This window comes from Amblyraja radiata, chromosome 34, assembly GCF_010909765.2.
Source record: "Amblyraja radiata isolate CabotCenter1 chromosome 34, sAmbRad1.1.pri, whole genome shotgun sequence".
NCBI classification, from domain to species: domain Eukaryota; kingdom Metazoa; phylum Chordata; class Chondrichthyes; order Rajiformes; family Rajidae; genus Amblyraja; species Amblyraja radiata.
Genome location: NC_045989.1, coordinates 4,632,807 through 4,651,759, shown reverse-complemented (window position 1 = coordinate 4,651,759; position 18,953 = coordinate 4,632,807). Strand labels below are relative to the sequence as shown.

At 45.4% G+C, this 18,953-nt stretch overlaps 1 protein-coding gene and 1 long non-coding RNA gene across 4 annotated transcripts in view; one reads left to right on the top strand and one right to left on the bottom strand.

Annotated features, from left to right (window-relative positions):
* Nucleotides 1–6,769, top strand: part of LOC116991751 (UDP-glucuronosyltransferase 2C1-like) — a 48,045-nt gene extending 41,276 nt beyond the window's left edge. For 2 of the 3 annotated variants that reach the window (XM_033050669.1, XM_033050668.1), the window contains exon 2: nucleotides 4,700–6,769. In XM_033050669.1, the coding sequence (XP_032906560.1) occupies nucleotides 4,726–6,339 (1,614 nt within the window). In that variant the 5' untranslated portion in view covers nucleotides 4,700–4,725 and the 3' untranslated portion in view covers nucleotides 6,340–6,769. Of the gene's footprint in view, nucleotides 1–1,699; nucleotides 1,817–4,699 lie in introns of all 3 variants that reach the window. The other variant, XM_033050667.1, reaches the window with a different exon arrangement.
* On the bottom strand, nucleotides 6,318–18,927 carry LOC116991755. The gene is made up of 3 exons (XR_004416891.1): nucleotides 18,913–18,927; nucleotides 10,484–10,485; nucleotides 6,318–6,367 (listed from the first exon to the last, which is right to left on the bottom strand). It is a non-coding gene; the product is annotated as an uncharacterized LOC116991755 (long non-coding RNA).
* Nucleotides 18,928–18,953: the final 26 nt, after the last annotated feature.

Below are 18,953 nucleotides of genomic sequence, written 5' to 3'. Positions count from 1 at the left end.
GGTATGTTAGCATTCATAGCAAAAGGATTGAGTATAAGAGCAGGGAGGTTCTACTGCAGTTGTACAGAGTCTTGGTGAGACCACACCTGGAGTATTGCGTACAGTTTTGGTCTCCTAATCTGAGGAAAGACATTCTTGCCATAGAGGGAGTACAGAGAAGGTTCACCAGACTGATTCCTGGGATGGCAGGACTTTCATATGAAGAAAGACTGGATAGATTCGACTTGTACATGCTAGAATTTAGAAGATTGAGGGGGGATCTTATAGAAACTTACAAAATTCTTAAGGGATTGGACAGGCTAGATGCAGGAAGATTATTCCCGAGGTTGGGGAAGTCCAGAACTAGGGGTCACAGTTTAAGGATAAGAGGGAAGTCTTTTAGGACCGAGATGAGAAAATCATTGTTTACACAGAGAGTGGTGAATCGGTGGAATTCTCTGCCACAGAAGGTAGTTGAGGCCAGTTCATGGGCTATATATTAGAGGGAGTTAGATGTGGCCCTTGTGGCTAAAGGGATCAGGGTGTATGGAGAGAAGGCAGGTACAGGATACTGAGTTGGATACTGAGTTGATCATATCGAATGGCGGTGCAGGCTCGAAGGGTCGAATGGCCTACTCCTGCACCTATTTTCTATGTTTCTATGTTTCTATGACAGGGACCCGGGCTCAATCATGACTACGGGTGCTGTTTGTACGTTCTCCCTGTGACCTGGGTTGGTTTCCCCCGCATGCTCTGGTTTCCTCCCACACGTGCAGGTTTGTAGGTTCATTGGCTTCTGCAAAGTGTGAATTGACCAGAGTGTGGAGGAGAGCGCGAGTGTACGGCGTGATCACTGGTCGGCGTGGCCTCGGTGGACTGATGGGCCTGTTTCCACGCTGTCTCCCTTAAATCCATTGGCACTCGCATGGATTACAGCTGTGCCTGTTTTGTCAAACAATCCGTGAACCAGGCGTACACTGGCACCATCCCCAACTCTTTCTCCACATTGACGACAGCATCAGGGCTGCCTCCTCCACCCATGCTGAACTCGAGATGCCGCCTGTCCCGCTGAGTTACTCCAGCATTTTGCATCCATCTTCGGTGTAAACCAGCATCTGCAGTTCCTTCCTAACCCTATTTTCCACAGCAGTTCTCAATCCATGAACACATATGTATTTACCGACCAAAGGCCAAGTCAGAGCAGAACACTGTGCTGTAGCTAAATACATTTGAATGTTACAGGTGAGTAATGCAGGTGTGTCCCATTCTCACCCTGAAATGGACAACAATTACAGCGCATCCCAAATCAGCAAAGGACCTGTTGGCCATCACAGGTCATTCTGGTGGAAGATCTGTTTCACTGATCATTCCGCTACAATGTTTGTATCTACAAAGTTACAATTTACCATTCCACCATTGCGTGTGACACTGCTCTGTGTGTTGCAAGGTCTTGCTCCTTGAACCAGTAGAACCTGCCGTATCTGTTGTTCCATATTCCTGTTCCAACCTATCCCTCTGGTTGAGTGGATTATTCCTGCTTCCAAATCATGTTTACAAAGGGGGACCGGTGCGGGGGGGGGGCACTTTAGTTTTAGAATACTCTGCCCAGGGAATAACCCTGTGTTTGTTTGTTTGTTTATTGTATATTATGAAGGCGTTGTGCACACGGCAGCCAGCCAACAGTCGCTAGTCGTTTTCTTTTTTTGCACTTTAATTTCAGGTTTTTTGTACCTTGTGTGTTGTGACTGTTGGCAGACCAATTTCCCTCCGGCGATGAATAACACGTTATTGTATCGTACCGTACATGTTGAGTAGGAAGGGACTCCAGATGCTGGAGGTAGGAACAAAATGTTGGAGTAACACAGCGGGTCAGGCAGCATTTCTGGAGAAAAAGGATGGGTCACATTTCAGGGCGGAACAAGTCTAAAGAAGGGTTCTAACCCAAAACATCACCTATTCCTTTTCTCCAGAGATACTGCCCAACTCGCTTAGCAATTTATGTGCATCCTTGGTATAAAGAAGGGTTGCGACCTGAAGCGTTAAGGGCCTGTCCCACCAGCATGCGATTGTATGTGTCTAGCGCGACCAAACATGGTCGCTTGAGGCGTACGGCCTCGCGAGGCCGGTCCCACTTTGTGCGGGGCTGGTCCCGACATCATACTCACCAATGAGCTGGGCAGGAGGCGGGCCGACTGAATTTGGACGTCGCACGGCGTCGGGTGGTGACGTCATCATGCAACAGCATGCCGGGCGGTGACGTCATTGCGCAATGCCACGCGCTAGTAGTACGCCATCAAGACGCTGCGTACGACGTCAAGACGCTGCGTACACCCATCAAGGCGTTGCGTGCGGCCTCAATGCGGCTGCAGGCCGGCAGTCCGTTGTCGCACGGGATTTTCGGACAGTGCACAATTTTTGGAGCCCCGCGCAATGTCGGGACCAGCCCCGCACAACTCCATACGCCTCCGCCGATCGAAGTGGGACCGGCCCCGCGAGGCCGTACGCCTCAAGCGACCACGTTTGGTCGCGCTAGACGCATGCTATCGCATGCTGGTGGGACAGGCCCTTTACCTATTCTTTTTCTCCAGAGATGCTGTCTGACCCGCTGAGTTTCTCCAGGTTTTTGTGTCGATCTTTATATCTTGAGTCAACTATATTTCCGTTTTTAGACTTTAGCAATACAATGTGGAAACAGGCCCTTCAGCCCACTGAGTCCAGGCTGACCAGTGATCCCCGTACACTTGCACTATCCACACATTGGGGCCAATTTCCAATTTACAGAAGCCAATTAACCTACAAACCTGCACATTTGGAATGTGGGAGGAAATGGAGCACCTGGAGCAAACCCACACAATCATGGGGAGAACGTACAAATTCCGGACAGACAGCACCGGTCGTCAGGATTGAACCCAGGTCTCTGGCACTGTGAGACAGCATCTCTACCGCTGAGCCACCTCACTCTCAGTAATGTTTCTACCATACTGTAAACTTCCAGTGGAAGAGATCCACTTTTCAACTGATTGAAATGGAGCAAAGCGATTGTTCATTTTTGCGTCTGAGATCAGATCCTCCTCAACATATTGGCCGCAGAGACCATCAATGGATACGTATAAGGCAGATATTTATAGATTCTTAATTAGTAAGGGTGCCAGTAGTAATGGGGAGTAGGCAATAGACAATAGACAATAGTTGCAGGAGTAGGCCATTCGTCCCTTCGGGCCAGCGCTGCCATTGACTGTGATCATGGCTGATCATCCACAATCAGTACCCCGTTCCTGCCTTCTTCCCATATCTCTTGACTCTGCTATCTTTAAGAGCTCTTGAAAGCATCCAGATAATTGGCCTCCACTGCCTTCTGAGGCAGAGAATTCCACAGATTCACACACTCTGGGGAAAAAGTTTTTCCTCATCTCCGTTCTAAATGGCCAATCCCTCATTCTTAAACTGTGGCCTCTGGTTCTGGACTCCCCCAACATTGGGAACATGTTTCCTGCCTCTAGCATGTCCAATCCCTTAATAATCTTATATGTTTCAATTAGATCCCCTTTCATCCTTCTAAATTCCAGTGTAAACAAGACCAGCCGGTCCATTCTCTCAGCATATGACAGTCCCGCCATCCCGGGAATTAACCTCGTGAACCTCTGCTGCACTCCCTCAATAGCAAGAATGTCCTTCCTCAAATTTAGAGACCATAACTGCACAAAATACTCCTGGTGTGATTTCACTAGGGCGCTTGTCAAATACAGAATTACCTCTTTGCTCCTATACTCAACTGCTCTTGTTATGAAGGCCAACCTGCTATTAGCTTTCTTCACTGCCTGTTGTTTCTGCATGCGCAATTTGTGATTGATGGACAAGGACACCCAGGACTCATTGTGCTTCCCCTTTTCCTAATGACACCATTCAGATAATAATCTACCTTCCTGTTCCAGCAAGGTGGATAACCTCACATTTATCCATATTAAACTGCATCTGGCACGCATCCGCCCACTCACCCAACCTGTCCAAGTCACCCTGCATCCTCATAGCATCCTCCTCACAGTTCACACTGCCACTCAGCTTTGTGTCACTTGCAAATTTGCTAATGTTATGTTTAATCCATTTAAATCATTGATGTATATTGTAAAGTCCCAGCGCAGTCCCAGCGCTAAGCATTGCGGTGCCCCACTAGTCACTGCCTGCCATTCTGAAAGGGACCCGTTTATCCCTACTCTTTGTTTCCTGTCTGCCAACCTATTTTCTATCCATGTCAGTACCTTATCCCCAATACCATGCTCTTTGGCCCTTAGAGTCCATGCCAACCATCGATCACTCGTTCATGCTAGTTCTGTATGATCTCAATTTCCCATCCACTCTCTCCACACTTGAGGCAATATACAGAGGCCAATTAAACTACAACCCTGCATGTCTTTGGGATGTGGGAGGAAACTGGTGGTGGACTAACTCATCGGGTCAGGCAGCATCGATGGTGAACGTGAACAGGTCATGTTTTGGATGTCAAGGGGTTATGGGGCGACGGCAGGAGAATGGGGTTGAGAGGGAAAGATTGATTAGCAATGGCGGAGTAGATTTGATGCGCAGAATGGCCTAATTCTGCCCCGATAATTTATGAACATGTAATCTATCCCTGAAGTGATGAGTTACTCCAGCACTTTGTGTCTTTATTCTCCTTTTGCCAATGTTTGTCACTTACCAACATTTCTGGTCAATTCTACCACAGGGTCAGTGTGATCATCTTTCCTCAACATGGGTGGTCTTGGATGGAAAATCAGATCAAAGGTCACATTTGTTCTTGGTATCATCTTCGCCCTGTCTTGTCCAATTACCCAAGCAGCTAGAATATTGGTCGTGCCTGTTGATGGAAGTCACTGGATCAATATGAAAATTCTAATGGAAGAGCTGAACCTTCGTGGCCACAACATGACTGTGCTTTGTTACTCCGCAAACTGGTACATAAAAGAGAGACCCGATCTGTATCAAACCATCATAGTTCAAGCACAAGAAAACATTGAAGCACCTTCAAGGAAAGAAGTGATGGAAAAATTTGTGCAAATGTCACTGGACAGGTTACAGAATAATCACACACTATGGGGCAACATAATGTTACAAATTCGAATGTTTATGTTTAAGTACAATTTCCATAGACTTTATCAAAATTTCAACATGGCGATTTTTGAAAACAAAACCTTGTTGAATCAATTTGAAAATGCAAACTTTGACCTAATTCTCACAGATCCTCTATTTGGTACTGGGCCAATGCTTGCGTATTATTTAAAAGTGCCGCTGGTGTACAACATTCGATGGCAGATGACAGGGGAAGCCCATTTTCTCACTGCCCCGTCACCACTTTCCTACGTCCCACTTCCTGGCTCACTTCTCACAGACAAAATGGATTTTCTCCAAAGAACAGAAAATGTAATTTACAGTCTCTTTCAACACTTGATTTCTGAATTTTTGATGTGTCCACTTTATAATGAAATCTGCCATCGGTATCTGGGACCAGACATGGACATCAAGTCGATTCTCCTCAGAGCTGATGTGTGGCTGATGAGGGTGGATTTTGTGTTTGAATTCCCAAGACCCACCATGCCAAACATTGTGTACATCGGAGGCTTCCAGTGTAAACCAGCACGGCCTCTGGCAGCAGAGTTTGAGGAGTTTGCCCAAAGCTCAGGGAAACATGGACTTGTTGTAATGTCATTGGGTTCCGTTGTCGACTCTTTACCAATGGAGATTACAATGAAAATAGCAGAAGCTTTATCTCAAATCCCCCAGAAGGTTATCTGGAGATACGATGGTGAGACCCCTCCCAATATAGGGAATAATACATTGCTGGCAAAATGGATCCCTCAGAACGACCTGCTGGGTCACCCCAACACACGAGCCTTTGTTTCACACGGAGGCACCAATGGGATTTATGAAGCCATCTACCATGGGGTGCCAGTGATCGGCATGCCTCTGCTTTTTGACCAGTTTGACAATTTAATTAGACTCGAATCCCGAGGAGCTGCAAAAGTGATCAACATTGCAACCATGCACTCCACAGATCTGTTGCAGACATTCAACGAGGTGATAAACGGCACATCTTATGGGGACAACATGAAGAGACTCTCCGCTCTCCATCGGGACCAGCCAGAGTCGCCAATGGAGAGAGCCATTTTCTGGGTCGAGTACGTTGCCCGACACAAAGGAGCGGGGCATTTGCGCTCAGAATCCCACCGACTACCCTGGTACGCTTACTATTGTGTAGATGTGATGATCTTTCTGTTGTCTGTGTTACTCCTGCTCACTGTGTTGGTGGTTGGAACAGTGAAGAAACTTTGTCGTATTGTTTGTAGGAAAAAGCAAAAAATTCATTAAGTTTTATCCTTTAGAATTGGGAGAATGTCTTTTGATTTTTTGCAATTTACTTGTTTGTAACACATTTTAATCCGTTTCTCCGACACCCCATCTAATGATTCTCATGCAACCCATTACCTTTACAGCATTTGTGAATTTTAATAATGTCTATTCAGAAATTATAACTGATATTTACGGTGTAGCAACAGCAAACAACTGTACATAAATCAAATGTGACAAAATGGACATGTTTTTCAAATATTATACAAACAAAACCTAAAGAACAGTTCACACGTGTCAAGAACCTGTATTGAGAATCGTAGTTCCCAATTCCCACAATCATAATGTCTATTGGTACACATGTTCACCACATTGTTTCTCAGTTTTAATATGTTTGTTTTCTCCATTATTGGAGTTGCCTTCCATGTCTTGTCATGTTGAAATGTTGTTTCTTTCATGAACTTTGTTCTGCACATTTTCCCAACTATGACTGATGCCTGATGACAGCTGAACCAGTGGGAGAGTCGAGGACCAAAGGCCACAGCCTTAGAATAAAAGGACATACCTTTAGAAAAGAGATAAGGAGCAATTTCTTTAGTGCGACGAGGCGATTCTGTGGAATTCATCGCCACAGATGGCTGTGGAGGCCAAGTCAATGGGTATATTTTCAGGTGGAGATTGACAGATTCTTGATTACTGTGGTTGCCAGGGGTTATGGGGAGAAGGTAGTAGAATGGAGTTGAGAGGGAAGCCAAGATCAGCCATGATTGAATGGCGTGAACTTGAAGGACCAAATCGCCTAATTCTGCTCCTAAAACTTATCAACTTGCGAAGACTCACTTGGAAATATGGTGCTGATCGTTCATAATTGTTGGGTCTAATAACTAGAACTTATTTCTGAACAGCATTGGCAGAAGCAAGTCCAAGGGGCTGCTCTCCGATCAGTGTTAAGGGAGATCGAGAAATAAATGAGGACCTAAATGTTAGCACTGCTTGCAGGAAATTTGACTGAAGATGTTGCAGGAATATATGAGCCTGAATTATTACTGAGTAAATGAGATTCCAGTTGATGTGAAGGCCAGGCAAAACATTGTTTGTCAGGAAGATAGACACAAAAAAGCTGGAGTAACTTAGCGGGTCAGGCAACATTTATGGAGAAAAGGAATAGGTGACATTTCGGGTCGATAGGCTTCTTCAGTCTGAAGAAGGGTCTTGACCCGAAACAACACCTATTCACTCTCATCTGAGATGCTGCCTGTCCCGCTGAGTTACTCCAGCATTTTGTGTCTATCTTCTGACTGAGAATCAGAGAAGAGGGAACCGACAGATATGATAAGGTACATAGAACAAATGAATGAGAGATATGCAAAAAGATAGATCAAAGCCAGCAACGACAATCAACGAAAGGTTGAGCCCATAATGATGCATTTTTGGTTGTGCGGAAAGTGATAATTAATAATGCAGCCCCATATGAGGCTTTTCAAAAAGGGTGGTGGCATGACAGGATTACAAAAAATATATGTGAAATAACGTGCGCGTAGCGCACATCACAAGCGCGAAGTGCGCCCGACCGAGGTCCCCCACCTACACGACGAGAGGAAGATGGAAGAGTCCAGCAGATTGACACCGATGTGCAGTTGAGCGTGGCCAATGAGATAAGTGTCAAAAATATTATACACCAGGTCCGTACAAAGCTTTTCAAAAAGTGGGTGGCATGGCAGGGTTACAAAAATTTTATGTGAAATAAGTGCACGCAGCGCATATCACAAGCGCAAAGCTCAAAGACCCTTGCGGCATGGGGCAAGTGCCCGCTTAAGGGGCTTGGAAGCTCTGGGGTTTTAGATGCTCTCTGGTGCATTCTGAGCCTTATTTTGGAGCATTTTTGCACCAAGGTTATGATCAATATTTCAGAAGTAATTTTGGTTGAGTCAAGAGTAATGAGTGGGTGGAATGGGATGATTGGGGTCATTGTTGTATACATTTTTTTAAACAAAAATTGAAGTTGTCCTTGTTTTAATAATCAAGTTGTACTGTTGTAAAATGTCATGTAAAATGGTATAAAGGAGCATGCAAAAATTGCAAATAAAATACTGTAAGTTTTTGCAGTAAAGAAATCTTTAAAAAAAAAATGTTTTGTGCGTTGATTTGATTGCCTGTTACTGTTAGTGTGTGCAGTGCACCTTTAATGGTCCTCCTGACCTAATAACTTCACATCACATCAATTTCAACATGGAATAGTGATGTGAATACAACATTTAGTTCGGCTTCAATTTCCATCATGAAAATTATCGCTTTACTATGATCGCTTTCAAACTAACCTATTTTATTTTCATACTATTATAACAAATTCTAGTTCCATGTTGACTCATAAACAATATTACAAATCACATTTTGAATTCTCAAACACAATGTGATTGTGAATAATTGCAGAGCTGCCAAGTTTCACCGACCATTTCCCTATTTTGATGGCTGAAAATCAATATTTTGTTGGGGAAATCGGTATTTATCACATAAATGCAATAGAACGTACTACACAGAAACTGGATTTTTCAAAATTACTATTTTGCATGCAACCTCATGTATTCTCATAGGGAATACTTAAAATCAGTACTACTGTATTGTGAAACCATTTATGAAATGTGAATTTATAATTCTTGATTTTGATTCAATAACATATTGTGAGGGATAAGATGATTAAACCACCATTGTGAGGGGCCGAACGGTTGTAGTCACCGACCTTGTGATGGGCTGAGTAACTGGAAACACCAACCTTGTGATTCGAACAAACAGTCAGACCTTCAGAGCTGTTGATAACATTGTCCCATAACAAGATGAGGTAAGGAATGTAGCTGACAACGCAGAAGCTATTCTTTAGGTCAAAGGCAATTAATTAGGTTAGGGCACAGATACTACGCATGCTTAATGAGTTAACTGAATATTAACTGTACGCCCCTCATGACAAAGAACCTAATTTAAATGTACATGCGATGTATGATGTGGGAGGAGAGGGAATGATTGATGACGCACGGAGGGGAGGGTTGGAAGATTGTGAACCTCGGTACCCTGATTGGAAGGGGTCAGAAGGGGAGGCGTCCGATCAATAAAGACTGTATACTGAATTGTATAAAAATAGACGTTTTTCCTTTGCTCGGTGTGTCTCAACTTGGAGAGGCACCCGATTCTGCAGACTCGCAAATAAAGCATTTCTTGTTTCCACGATTTAGTCTCTGAGTAGTGATTGTGAGCACAAACAATATATCTCACAATATAAAAATATATAATAACATCTCTATACTTATAAAACTCTGATCTTGGATGAGTGTGTGTGTGTATAATTACATCTTCTCAAAAACATGATCTGGTAACTGTACCATTTTTACATATTCCTGTAGAGATTTTTTCCGTGGAGTCTTAAAATGTCATGCTTTATTTCTCGAGTTATTAATGAAAATGTTCAAGATTCTGACAAAACTGAAATAAAAATGACTCTTTCGTTGATGAAATCTCAATGGGTCTGTGTCTTTTTGCTCGTGCTGCGAGTGACGCCATTCCCCGCTGCTCCCCCCCCCCCCCCTGCTCCCGGCTACCCACTCCTCCTCCTTTTCCCCCCCCTCCTTTACCTCCCTCCTCTTCTCCCCTCCTCCTCTCATCCTTCTCCCCTCCCTCTTCTCCCCATCTCCTCTTCCCCCCCTCCTCGCTCCCACCTCCTCTCCGCCCCCCTCCTCTCTCCTCCCTCCTCTCTCCTCTCTCTCGCCCCCCTCCTCTCTCCTCCCCGCCTCTCTCCCCTCACCCCCCTCTCCCCCCAGTTTCTTCCCACACTCCAAAGACATAGGTTCATTGGCTTGGTATAATTGTAAATTGTCCCTCGTGTGTGTCGGATAGTGGTAGTGTGGAGGTGGTCCGCGTGGACTTGGTGGGCCAAAGGGCCTAATTCCACGAGATACAGTGCAGAAACAGGCCCTTCGGCCCACCGAGTCTGCGCCGACCAGTGATTACCCCGTGCACTAGCACTATCCTAGTACTTCTGAGTCACGTGAGTGACTACGTGAAGAAGGGCCGTCCGTCTACGTGTGCGTCATTACGTCTGAACGCAACGCGCGCGACAGACTGGCAGGGGCACTGTGTCCTCCCAGCAGTCAGGATGGGCAGGTATGGAAAGTTGAACTACTTACCTGCGTTCTTTCGGGCTTGTAGCTTTTGGTAGTTTCAGGGCCCAGATGTCGAGGAGACGGTCCGCGGGGAAGTCCAGTAGCGGGCGACGGTCTTGTTCCCGACATTAGCGCCGGCAGAACCGGCAGGAGGAGACTTGGTGCAGGAGGAGGAGCTCCGTTGGTGGTCCTGGGGGACGTAATACCACCCGCAAGTCTAAACAAACCCGTTGACTCAGATGAGTCCGGGGAAGAAGGATACCCTCTCTCAACGGAGAGCGTTTGAGGACGACTCTCCCACATGAAGCAACTTTTGGAGAAGTTGCTCCAACAATGACCTGCTTCAAAGGAGGGAGCTGTGTCAGCCCGGGCATACAGCAGGCAGTACTGGGAGCCTCGCACATGGGGCAGCCCAATGTCTTCCCCATTGGAGGGGGAAGTACATATGGAAGAAACCACTCTGAATCAGAGTACAAAAGCAGGGGGGGGGGAAACCTTCCCAGGGACAAGCAGAAGAAAGGAAGTAAGTAAGTAACTTTTACTTATATAGCACTGTTTAAGTTAACTCGCATTGACACCAAAGTGCTTTATATAAAATGAATAATAAGCACAAAAGAAAAGAAGTACTTCTGCAATCATCCAGGTTCCACTGGGTGCTTCCCTGGATAGAGATCGAGCAAATGTCTCCTGCTCTGAGGAGAGGAGCATTCACGGTCAGTTTCTGTCTGACCCAAAGCAAGAATCTCATTTAGGTCCGCGGGAGGGGCCATGTCAGCGCAGGTATCCTCAGGGGCCTGCGGCAGCACCTGTTTTCAGGGCTGCCTACAAATCTCACTCTCAGTGGAGGGGAGTGCGAGTGATCAGTAGGTGACTGATCTCGAATTTAAAGTATGAACATACTGAAGCACATGCATATGGCCTCAAGAGCCTGCAGTTGGCAGAATATCCGCACGCTACTAATGCCGGTAAGGGAACAGCACTATCAGGGAGAAACCAGCTGCCGAATCCTCTCTTCAGGTAAGACCTGAAGAAGGAAGTAAAAGCTGTCGGACCAATCAAGGTACCAACGACAAACAAAACTTCATCAGTAGGCGACAACACACCCCACACCTCCATAGGGGGTAAGCGGTTCACTGAAGCCGGTGGTAGCTTGAAAGCTGGGCACGGAAATATGATCAGAGTCGTCTTTCAAGGCTGACTCAGAATTATGGCCAGAATTGTCCTACAAGGCTCAGTATGATCAGGTTTTCAGACCAAGACACAAGCAGAGGTCAGGAGAAACATGGAATCCACACTCCCTACCAGTCCTACTCCCAATCAAGGAGAGAAAAGGAATCCACATCAGGGGCCTTTGGGCTTACCACAAGACCACCGGTAGCCATGGAGGTACGTGGGTCTGGGTTTACTGAAACAAGGGATTGTGGACCAGTAATTGGTAATTTTACTCTTGTGATTTTGTTCAAAATGACAATAACATGAATTTCGGACCGGAGTTGTCTTCAAGGCAGGCCCAGTATTTTGGGCAGGATTGCCTTTCAGGACAGGTAACAGATGGAGGATGTCACTTCATCCAGGTTTAACTCATTTGTGCAGTACAGACTTTCAGAACAGCAATTTTTTGTTACGGTCTAGCAACTGTTTTATAGGAGCTTCCTATAAAATGGTCACATGGCATGCATCGACCTCAAAGATGCATACTATTCGGTGTCTATTCACTAAGAACAGGAGATATTTGAAGTTTGATGGATGGCATGGCTCTGCCAAATGGGTTGACATCAGCTCCTAGACTATTAACTAAACTACGGAAACCAATTCTGGGACTGCAAAGGTCTCAGAACCACATAGTAATGGCATATTTGGAGGATATTTTCATTTTGGAGTCACCAAGAATTGGCAGAAGCATCAGTCAAAGCAAACCAAAACCCTGTTTGAAAGAATTGGTTACCTCATCCATTCAGTTAAATCAAAATTGACACCTACAAGGGTAATTGATTACCTAGAATTTACTATCAAAAACAGTAAATATTTTGGTGACTTTGCCTAAGGGCAAACAACAATATTTAAGTAAGCCTGCTATGACCTGATAGTCAAATACTAGCCATCTATCAGGCAAACAGCGAGTGTAATTGGTAAATAGTAGCTGCATTCCCAGCAGTACATCACGGGCCTTTGCATTACCAGAATTTACAGCGAGCAAAGGAATGAACACTCAGATTCCATGCAGGCCAAATTGGCAAACTATGGATTGCCAGCAGAGGCCATTGTTGAATAACGATGGTGGATAACGAACGTGAGACAGCTCAAGGGAAATTTTGCATGAAAGCCATCGGTGGTTCTTCAGACCTATGCAAGCGGCTAAGGATGGGGAGCCACAAACACAGTCTAGAGCTGTGGGGGCAGATGGAATGAGCAGGAGTCTGTAACTCCCCAACACATGGAATCAATTACCCAGAATTGTTGGGGGCACAATATGGACTCAAGGTTTTCTGTAGCAATATGCAACCGGTGCTTGTTCAAATTCAGATTGATAACACCACTGCGGTGGCATATATCCATTAACAAGGATGGTGTAAAACCTGCATCTTACGACAGATTGTCGAACCTCATTTGGCATTGGTGTATCGAGAGGAATATTTGGGTAACAGCGGTCTATTTACAAGGTAGATATAACACGGTGACAGATGCTGGATCACGAATGTTTAATAACAACACAGAATGGATGTTGAATCAGACAGTATTTAACTAAATAACTACACGATTTGGCATACCAGATATTGATCTGTTTGCATCTAGACTAAACCATCAGTTACCCAGATATGTGTCCTGCAAGCTGGATCCAGGAGCAAAGGCAGTGGATGCTTTCTCCCTCAATTGGGGAGGAATGTTTATGTATGCTTTCCGCCAATTTGTCTCACAAACCGATGCTTGACCAAAATCAAGCAAGACTAAGCCACAGGCATATTGGTAGTGCCAGATTGGCCCACTCAAGCCTGGTCCCCAAAACATTTTGGGAATTATAGTCCAGCCAGTTATGGCTGTACCCAAGAGCAGGGACCTCCTAGTGAACCCAGTTACAGGGAGTAATCATCCACTACATGAATGTAGTCCTCACCTTTCACCCCACCAGCCGGCAAATACAACAAATAATCCTCCGCCATTTCCGCCACCTCCAACGTGACCCCACCACTCGCCACATCTTCCCATCTCCCCCCATGTCTGCCTTCCGCAAAGACCGCTCCCTCCGCAACTCCTTTGTCAATTCTTCCCTTCCCTCCCGTACCACCCCCTCCCCAGGCACTTTCCGTTGCAACCACAAGAAATGCAACACCTGTCCCTTCACCTCCCCCCTCGACTCCTTTCAAGGACCCAAGCAGTCATTCCAGGTGCGACAAAGGTTCACCTGTATCTCCTCCAACCTCATCTACTGCATCCGCTGCTCTAGATGTCAGCTGATTTACATCAGTGAGACTAAGCGAAAGTTGGGCGATCGTTTCGCCAAAGACCTCCGCTCAGTCCGCAATAACCTACCTGAACTCCCGGTGCCTCAGCACTTCAACACCCCCTCCCATTCCCAATCTGACCTCTCTGTCCTGGGTCTTCTCCATTGCCAGAGTGAGCAACACCGGAAATTGGAGGAATAGCACCTCATATTCCGCCTGGGTAGCTTGTGTCCGGATGGCATGAACATTGAATTCTCCCAATTTTACTAGCCCTTGCTGTCTCCTCCCCTTCCTTAACCCTCGAGCTGTCTCCTCCCATCCCCCCGCCCTCGGGCTCCTCCTCCTCCCTTTTTCCTTCCTTCTCCCCCCCACCCCCCATCAGTCTGAAGAAGGGTTTCGGCCCGAAACGTCACCTATTTCCTTCGCTCCATAGATGCTGCTGCACCCACTGAGTTTCTCCAGCATTTTTGTGTACCTTCGATCTTCCAGGATCTGCAGTTCCTTCTTGAACACATGAACGTATTAACTTGTTGGTCTGCAGATTCTGAGGAGGCCATTTCAAGGCATAGGACTGTCCGAACAAATACAACACAGTTTGGATAACGGATGTCTTGGAGTTCCTATCAACTCTGTACTATAACTATAAACAAAGTTATAGTGCAATCTATAGTGCCAGAGGCGCACTCTCCTCCTATCTGATGCTGGAAGCAGGGCATGGGTCGATAGGAACGCACCCCTTTACAACAAAATTCATGAAGGGAATTTACAATTTAATACCTCCAAGGCCAAGGTACACGGACACATGGGATGTGAGCGTGGTACTAACCCTACTTTGACAGTGGGGACCGCCTATAATTAACCCTGAAGGTGGTATGCTGACAAAGAGTCCAGACACTGCAAAAGCTACGGTTGCACTACCAATATGAACAACATAACATTCGTCATCAGGAACCTGATAAAACAGAGCAGGCCAGGAATGCCAGGGATGGAGATCCAGTTCTTGGCATATCCAGAGGACCAACGGTTGTGTGTGTCCCTTGATGACATCCTAGTGGCTAACATACTAACACCACTATCTGAGAGTTACGGAGAACCTCAGAAGCTCAGAACAATCGGTCCTCATCAGCCATAAAAACCACACCAGAAGGCGTCAACTCAAACCATCTCCAGATGGTCAAAGGAGGTAATGGCGGTAGCAGAAGTAAACATTTATATGGTTAAATCTCACGCCACCAGGGCTGCATCTACATCGGCAGCAACATCCTAGTGGCTGCAGGATGGACGAATGAAATAACGGTCCACCGGTTTTATAACAAACCCATAACCGGACCGGGGGTGTTTGCACGTACCATTTAAAGTTCTGTCCCTTAGTTTCCCCCCAAGGTTGGGAGGGGTAACTATTTTTTTTTTTTTAATTTCATTTAAAGCATCAGTGTCTTTACTTAACTACGTAATGTCTGAATGCTTTAATGATTACACGCATCCATGGTCAATCCATTCAGTGTGTGACGCCTGGATTCGTAACCTGCGTAAAATCACAGAGCTTTGAAATCTTCACGTAGTCACTCACGTGACTCCGAAGTAAAATAGTAAGATTAAACGAGAACTTAACAGTTTGAAGTTTGATCTTGATTTTATGAGGAGTTACGATGAGCGATTACGTGCCCACCGCTCCCACCCTCATACTATCAAGGTCATATGGAAGTTCTAGTTTCTTCATAATCTTACTATTCTCAGGTCTTCTTTTTATCTGTGATTTAACACCGCTGCTTTGAAGATTGACGGGCACGCAGACGGACGGCCCTTCTTCACGTAATCGCTCATCGTAACTCAAACTGGTAAGTTCTCGTTTAATCTTACTATTACCCCGTGCACTAGCACTATCCTACACACTGGGGACAATTGGGGACAATTTTAAAACTTACCGAAGAGAATGAACTTGCAAGTCTTTGGAGTGTGGGAGGAAACCAGAGCACCTGGAGAAAATCCACGCGGTCCCAGGGACAACGTACAAACTCCACACAGACAGCACCCGGAGTCTGGATCGAACCCGGGGCTTTGGCGCTGTGAGGCAGCAACTCTACCGCTGCCCCACTGTGCCGCTCCAAATAATTTTTTTTTTTAAACGTATTACTGTTCTTTTGTTTATTGTGTTATCTATGAATCGATAATGGTTATATGAATATATATTGTGTTATCTATGAATACTGTGCTTGCAGACTTGTTACGCTGCGGCAAGTAATGATTTCATTGTAGCTTTTCTTGGTGCATATACAATTAAACACTCTTCTTGCCTCTCGCAGCAGGTAACAGAGAGTCTAAACCCAAGAGAACACTACAGGTCGAGTCGTTCAGGGACGCACAGCGAAGTGATGTTTCAATATAATTGCGTGGCGGGGTGGGGGAGGGGGGGGTTGGGGTGTGCAAGACAACTTTAATTTGATGTCAATGATGGACACAAAGTGCTGGAGTAACTCGGCAGGTCAGGTAACATCGCAGGAGATACAGGATAGGCGTCGTTTCTGGTCAGGACCCTTCTTCAGACCCGACCCGAAACGCCATCCATCCCTTTTCTCCGGAGATGCTGCCTGACCCGCCGAGTTACTCTGCGTCTATCTCCGGTATGTAAACTAGCATCTGCGGTTCCTTTCTACACACTGGGTTTAATATCATTTGATCTCGTCCTTGGGTCACAAAAGCTCTGGGATAACCTTTGAGGTCAGAATTGTATCGGCGTTTGGAGAGGACGGTACTCTACAGAAGATAGACACAAAGTGCTGGAGTAACCCGGCGGGTCAGACAACATCTGTAGAGTGAAGGAATAGGTGACATTTCGGGTGGAGACCCTTCTTCAGACAGCACCATTTACACTTGAAAATAAACAGCTAAGTGGGGAGGTGGAGTGACAGTGAATCGGGGAACAAACAGCCCAACAAACCAGAGCGCAAATCCATTAGAGTCCCTTTAGCGTCTTGCAAAACCGATTCCGTGATCATCACCGCCCATTTCATGGGGTGATATAACCAACAACTTATTTAGTAACATGCACAATACATACTGCACAATAACCCCCCCTCCCCAAGAACAATAGCCAAATCTATAAGATATGCCTCCTCCCCAATCCGGTTTTACACTAGATCAACGGGTACACCGCGCTCTTGATTAATTCCATGTCCACTGATAGTCTACTGGAAGTTTATACACATTCCTCGTCCAGAACAGGCGTTCTGAGATAATTGACGTGTTGAGAGATATTTTCTCGACACTTACCTCGCTTACACATCCCGGATAACTAGTAGTTCATTCTTGGGGGTATCAAATTTTAAAAAATGCGCCCCAATTTTTTTTCTCTCTGTTTTTTTCTAAACTCTGGGAAAAAAAGGGGGTGCGGCCGCACTCATCGCTCCTCCCCTTCCGACGACCATGACTAAACACTTTAATTCTCCTACCCATTCCCACACAGACCTTTCTGTCCTCGGCCTCCTCCATTGTCAGAGTGAGACTAGACACAAATTGGAGGAACCAAGTCTTATATTTCACTTGGGCAGCTTGCAGCCCAGTGGTATGAATATTGAATTCTCTAACTCCAGCATTTCCTTTCTATCCCTCCCCCACCCAAGTCGCACTAGCTTCTCATTTTCATTCAACAAACAGCTAACGTCCTGTTTCCTTTATCATCATTACTTTCTTGCATATCTTTCAAACATTGTTCTTTATCTCTCTACATCATCGTCTATATCTTTCATTCCCATTGTCCCTAACCAGTCTGAAGGAGGGTCTCGACCCGTAACGTCACCCATTCTTTCTCTCCAGAGATGCTGTCTGTCTCGCTGACTTACTCCAGAATTTTGTGCCTTGATCCCGTTCATAGAATTTAGTTTAGAGATACAGCATGGAAACAGGCTCTTTGGAACACCAAGACCACGCTGGCCAGCGATTCCCGCACATTACCACTATCCCCGCAAATTACCACATTAGGGACAATTTACATTTATACCAAGCCAATTAACCTGTAAACCCGTACGTCTATGGAGTGTGGGAGGAAACCGAAGATCTCTGAGAAAACCCACGCGGTCACAGGGAGAACATACAAACTCTGTACAGACAAGCACCTGTCATCAGGATTGAACCGATTGGCGCTGTTAAGGTAGTAGCTCTATATGTGTTCTGTAAGTGTGTCATTTTTGAGATACAGGAGCCATATCTTAGCTTTGATTCAAAATGTGAATGTCATGAGCCTTGACCCCCTCATATACTGCGAAACTTGAAGCATGTGTCCATTTATAACGTCCAGCCATTTGCCCAATGATTATTAGATGCAAGTTCAGACAGAGGGAGAAATACTGCCTCTTTCCCTTCACCCGTCTGGTGGAACATCTCAGAAATCAACTCAGTGTAACTTTAATAGAAAAGCTGGGTTTTAATGACCAGAAAGCCTATTGTACTGCCTTCAAAATACAAACATGCTGAATGTGTTCACACGTACACAACTGTGCACATGCATGTGTGCACACAAACACATACACACACAAATACACACACACACACACATATACACATAGCCACTCGCTTTTATAAAAACACACACACATATACACACACACAATCGTTCACCAATCCCATCAAAAGTGCTTCATACACCTTAGTACATTAAAGAAAAGCCTCAAATCTGTCAGTCCATTATTGTTCAAATGCAAGACTGCTATGAGGAAAAAAAAACTGCGAATATAATAACAAGTGGTGTACAAAAGGCAGTAACAATGGCTTGGCATTGGGGGCATGTTTTCATTGATTGTAGGAGCAGCATTATATTCATACCAGGTTTGCGAGGGAAAGTTTGCCTTTGCAAATTTCAAAAACAAAAACATGGTAAAGTCACTGGAGGATGTGAAGTTTTACTTCCCCATTGCTTTTGGTACCAGTCCAATGATTGGTATTAATTTTAAACTCTCATCAGTGTGTGTATATGAAGTTGATCCCAGGCTCCTTGCCACTTTGCACAGTACCATTTTCTAATTTCACAATTCCTTTCACAATAACAGCGAAA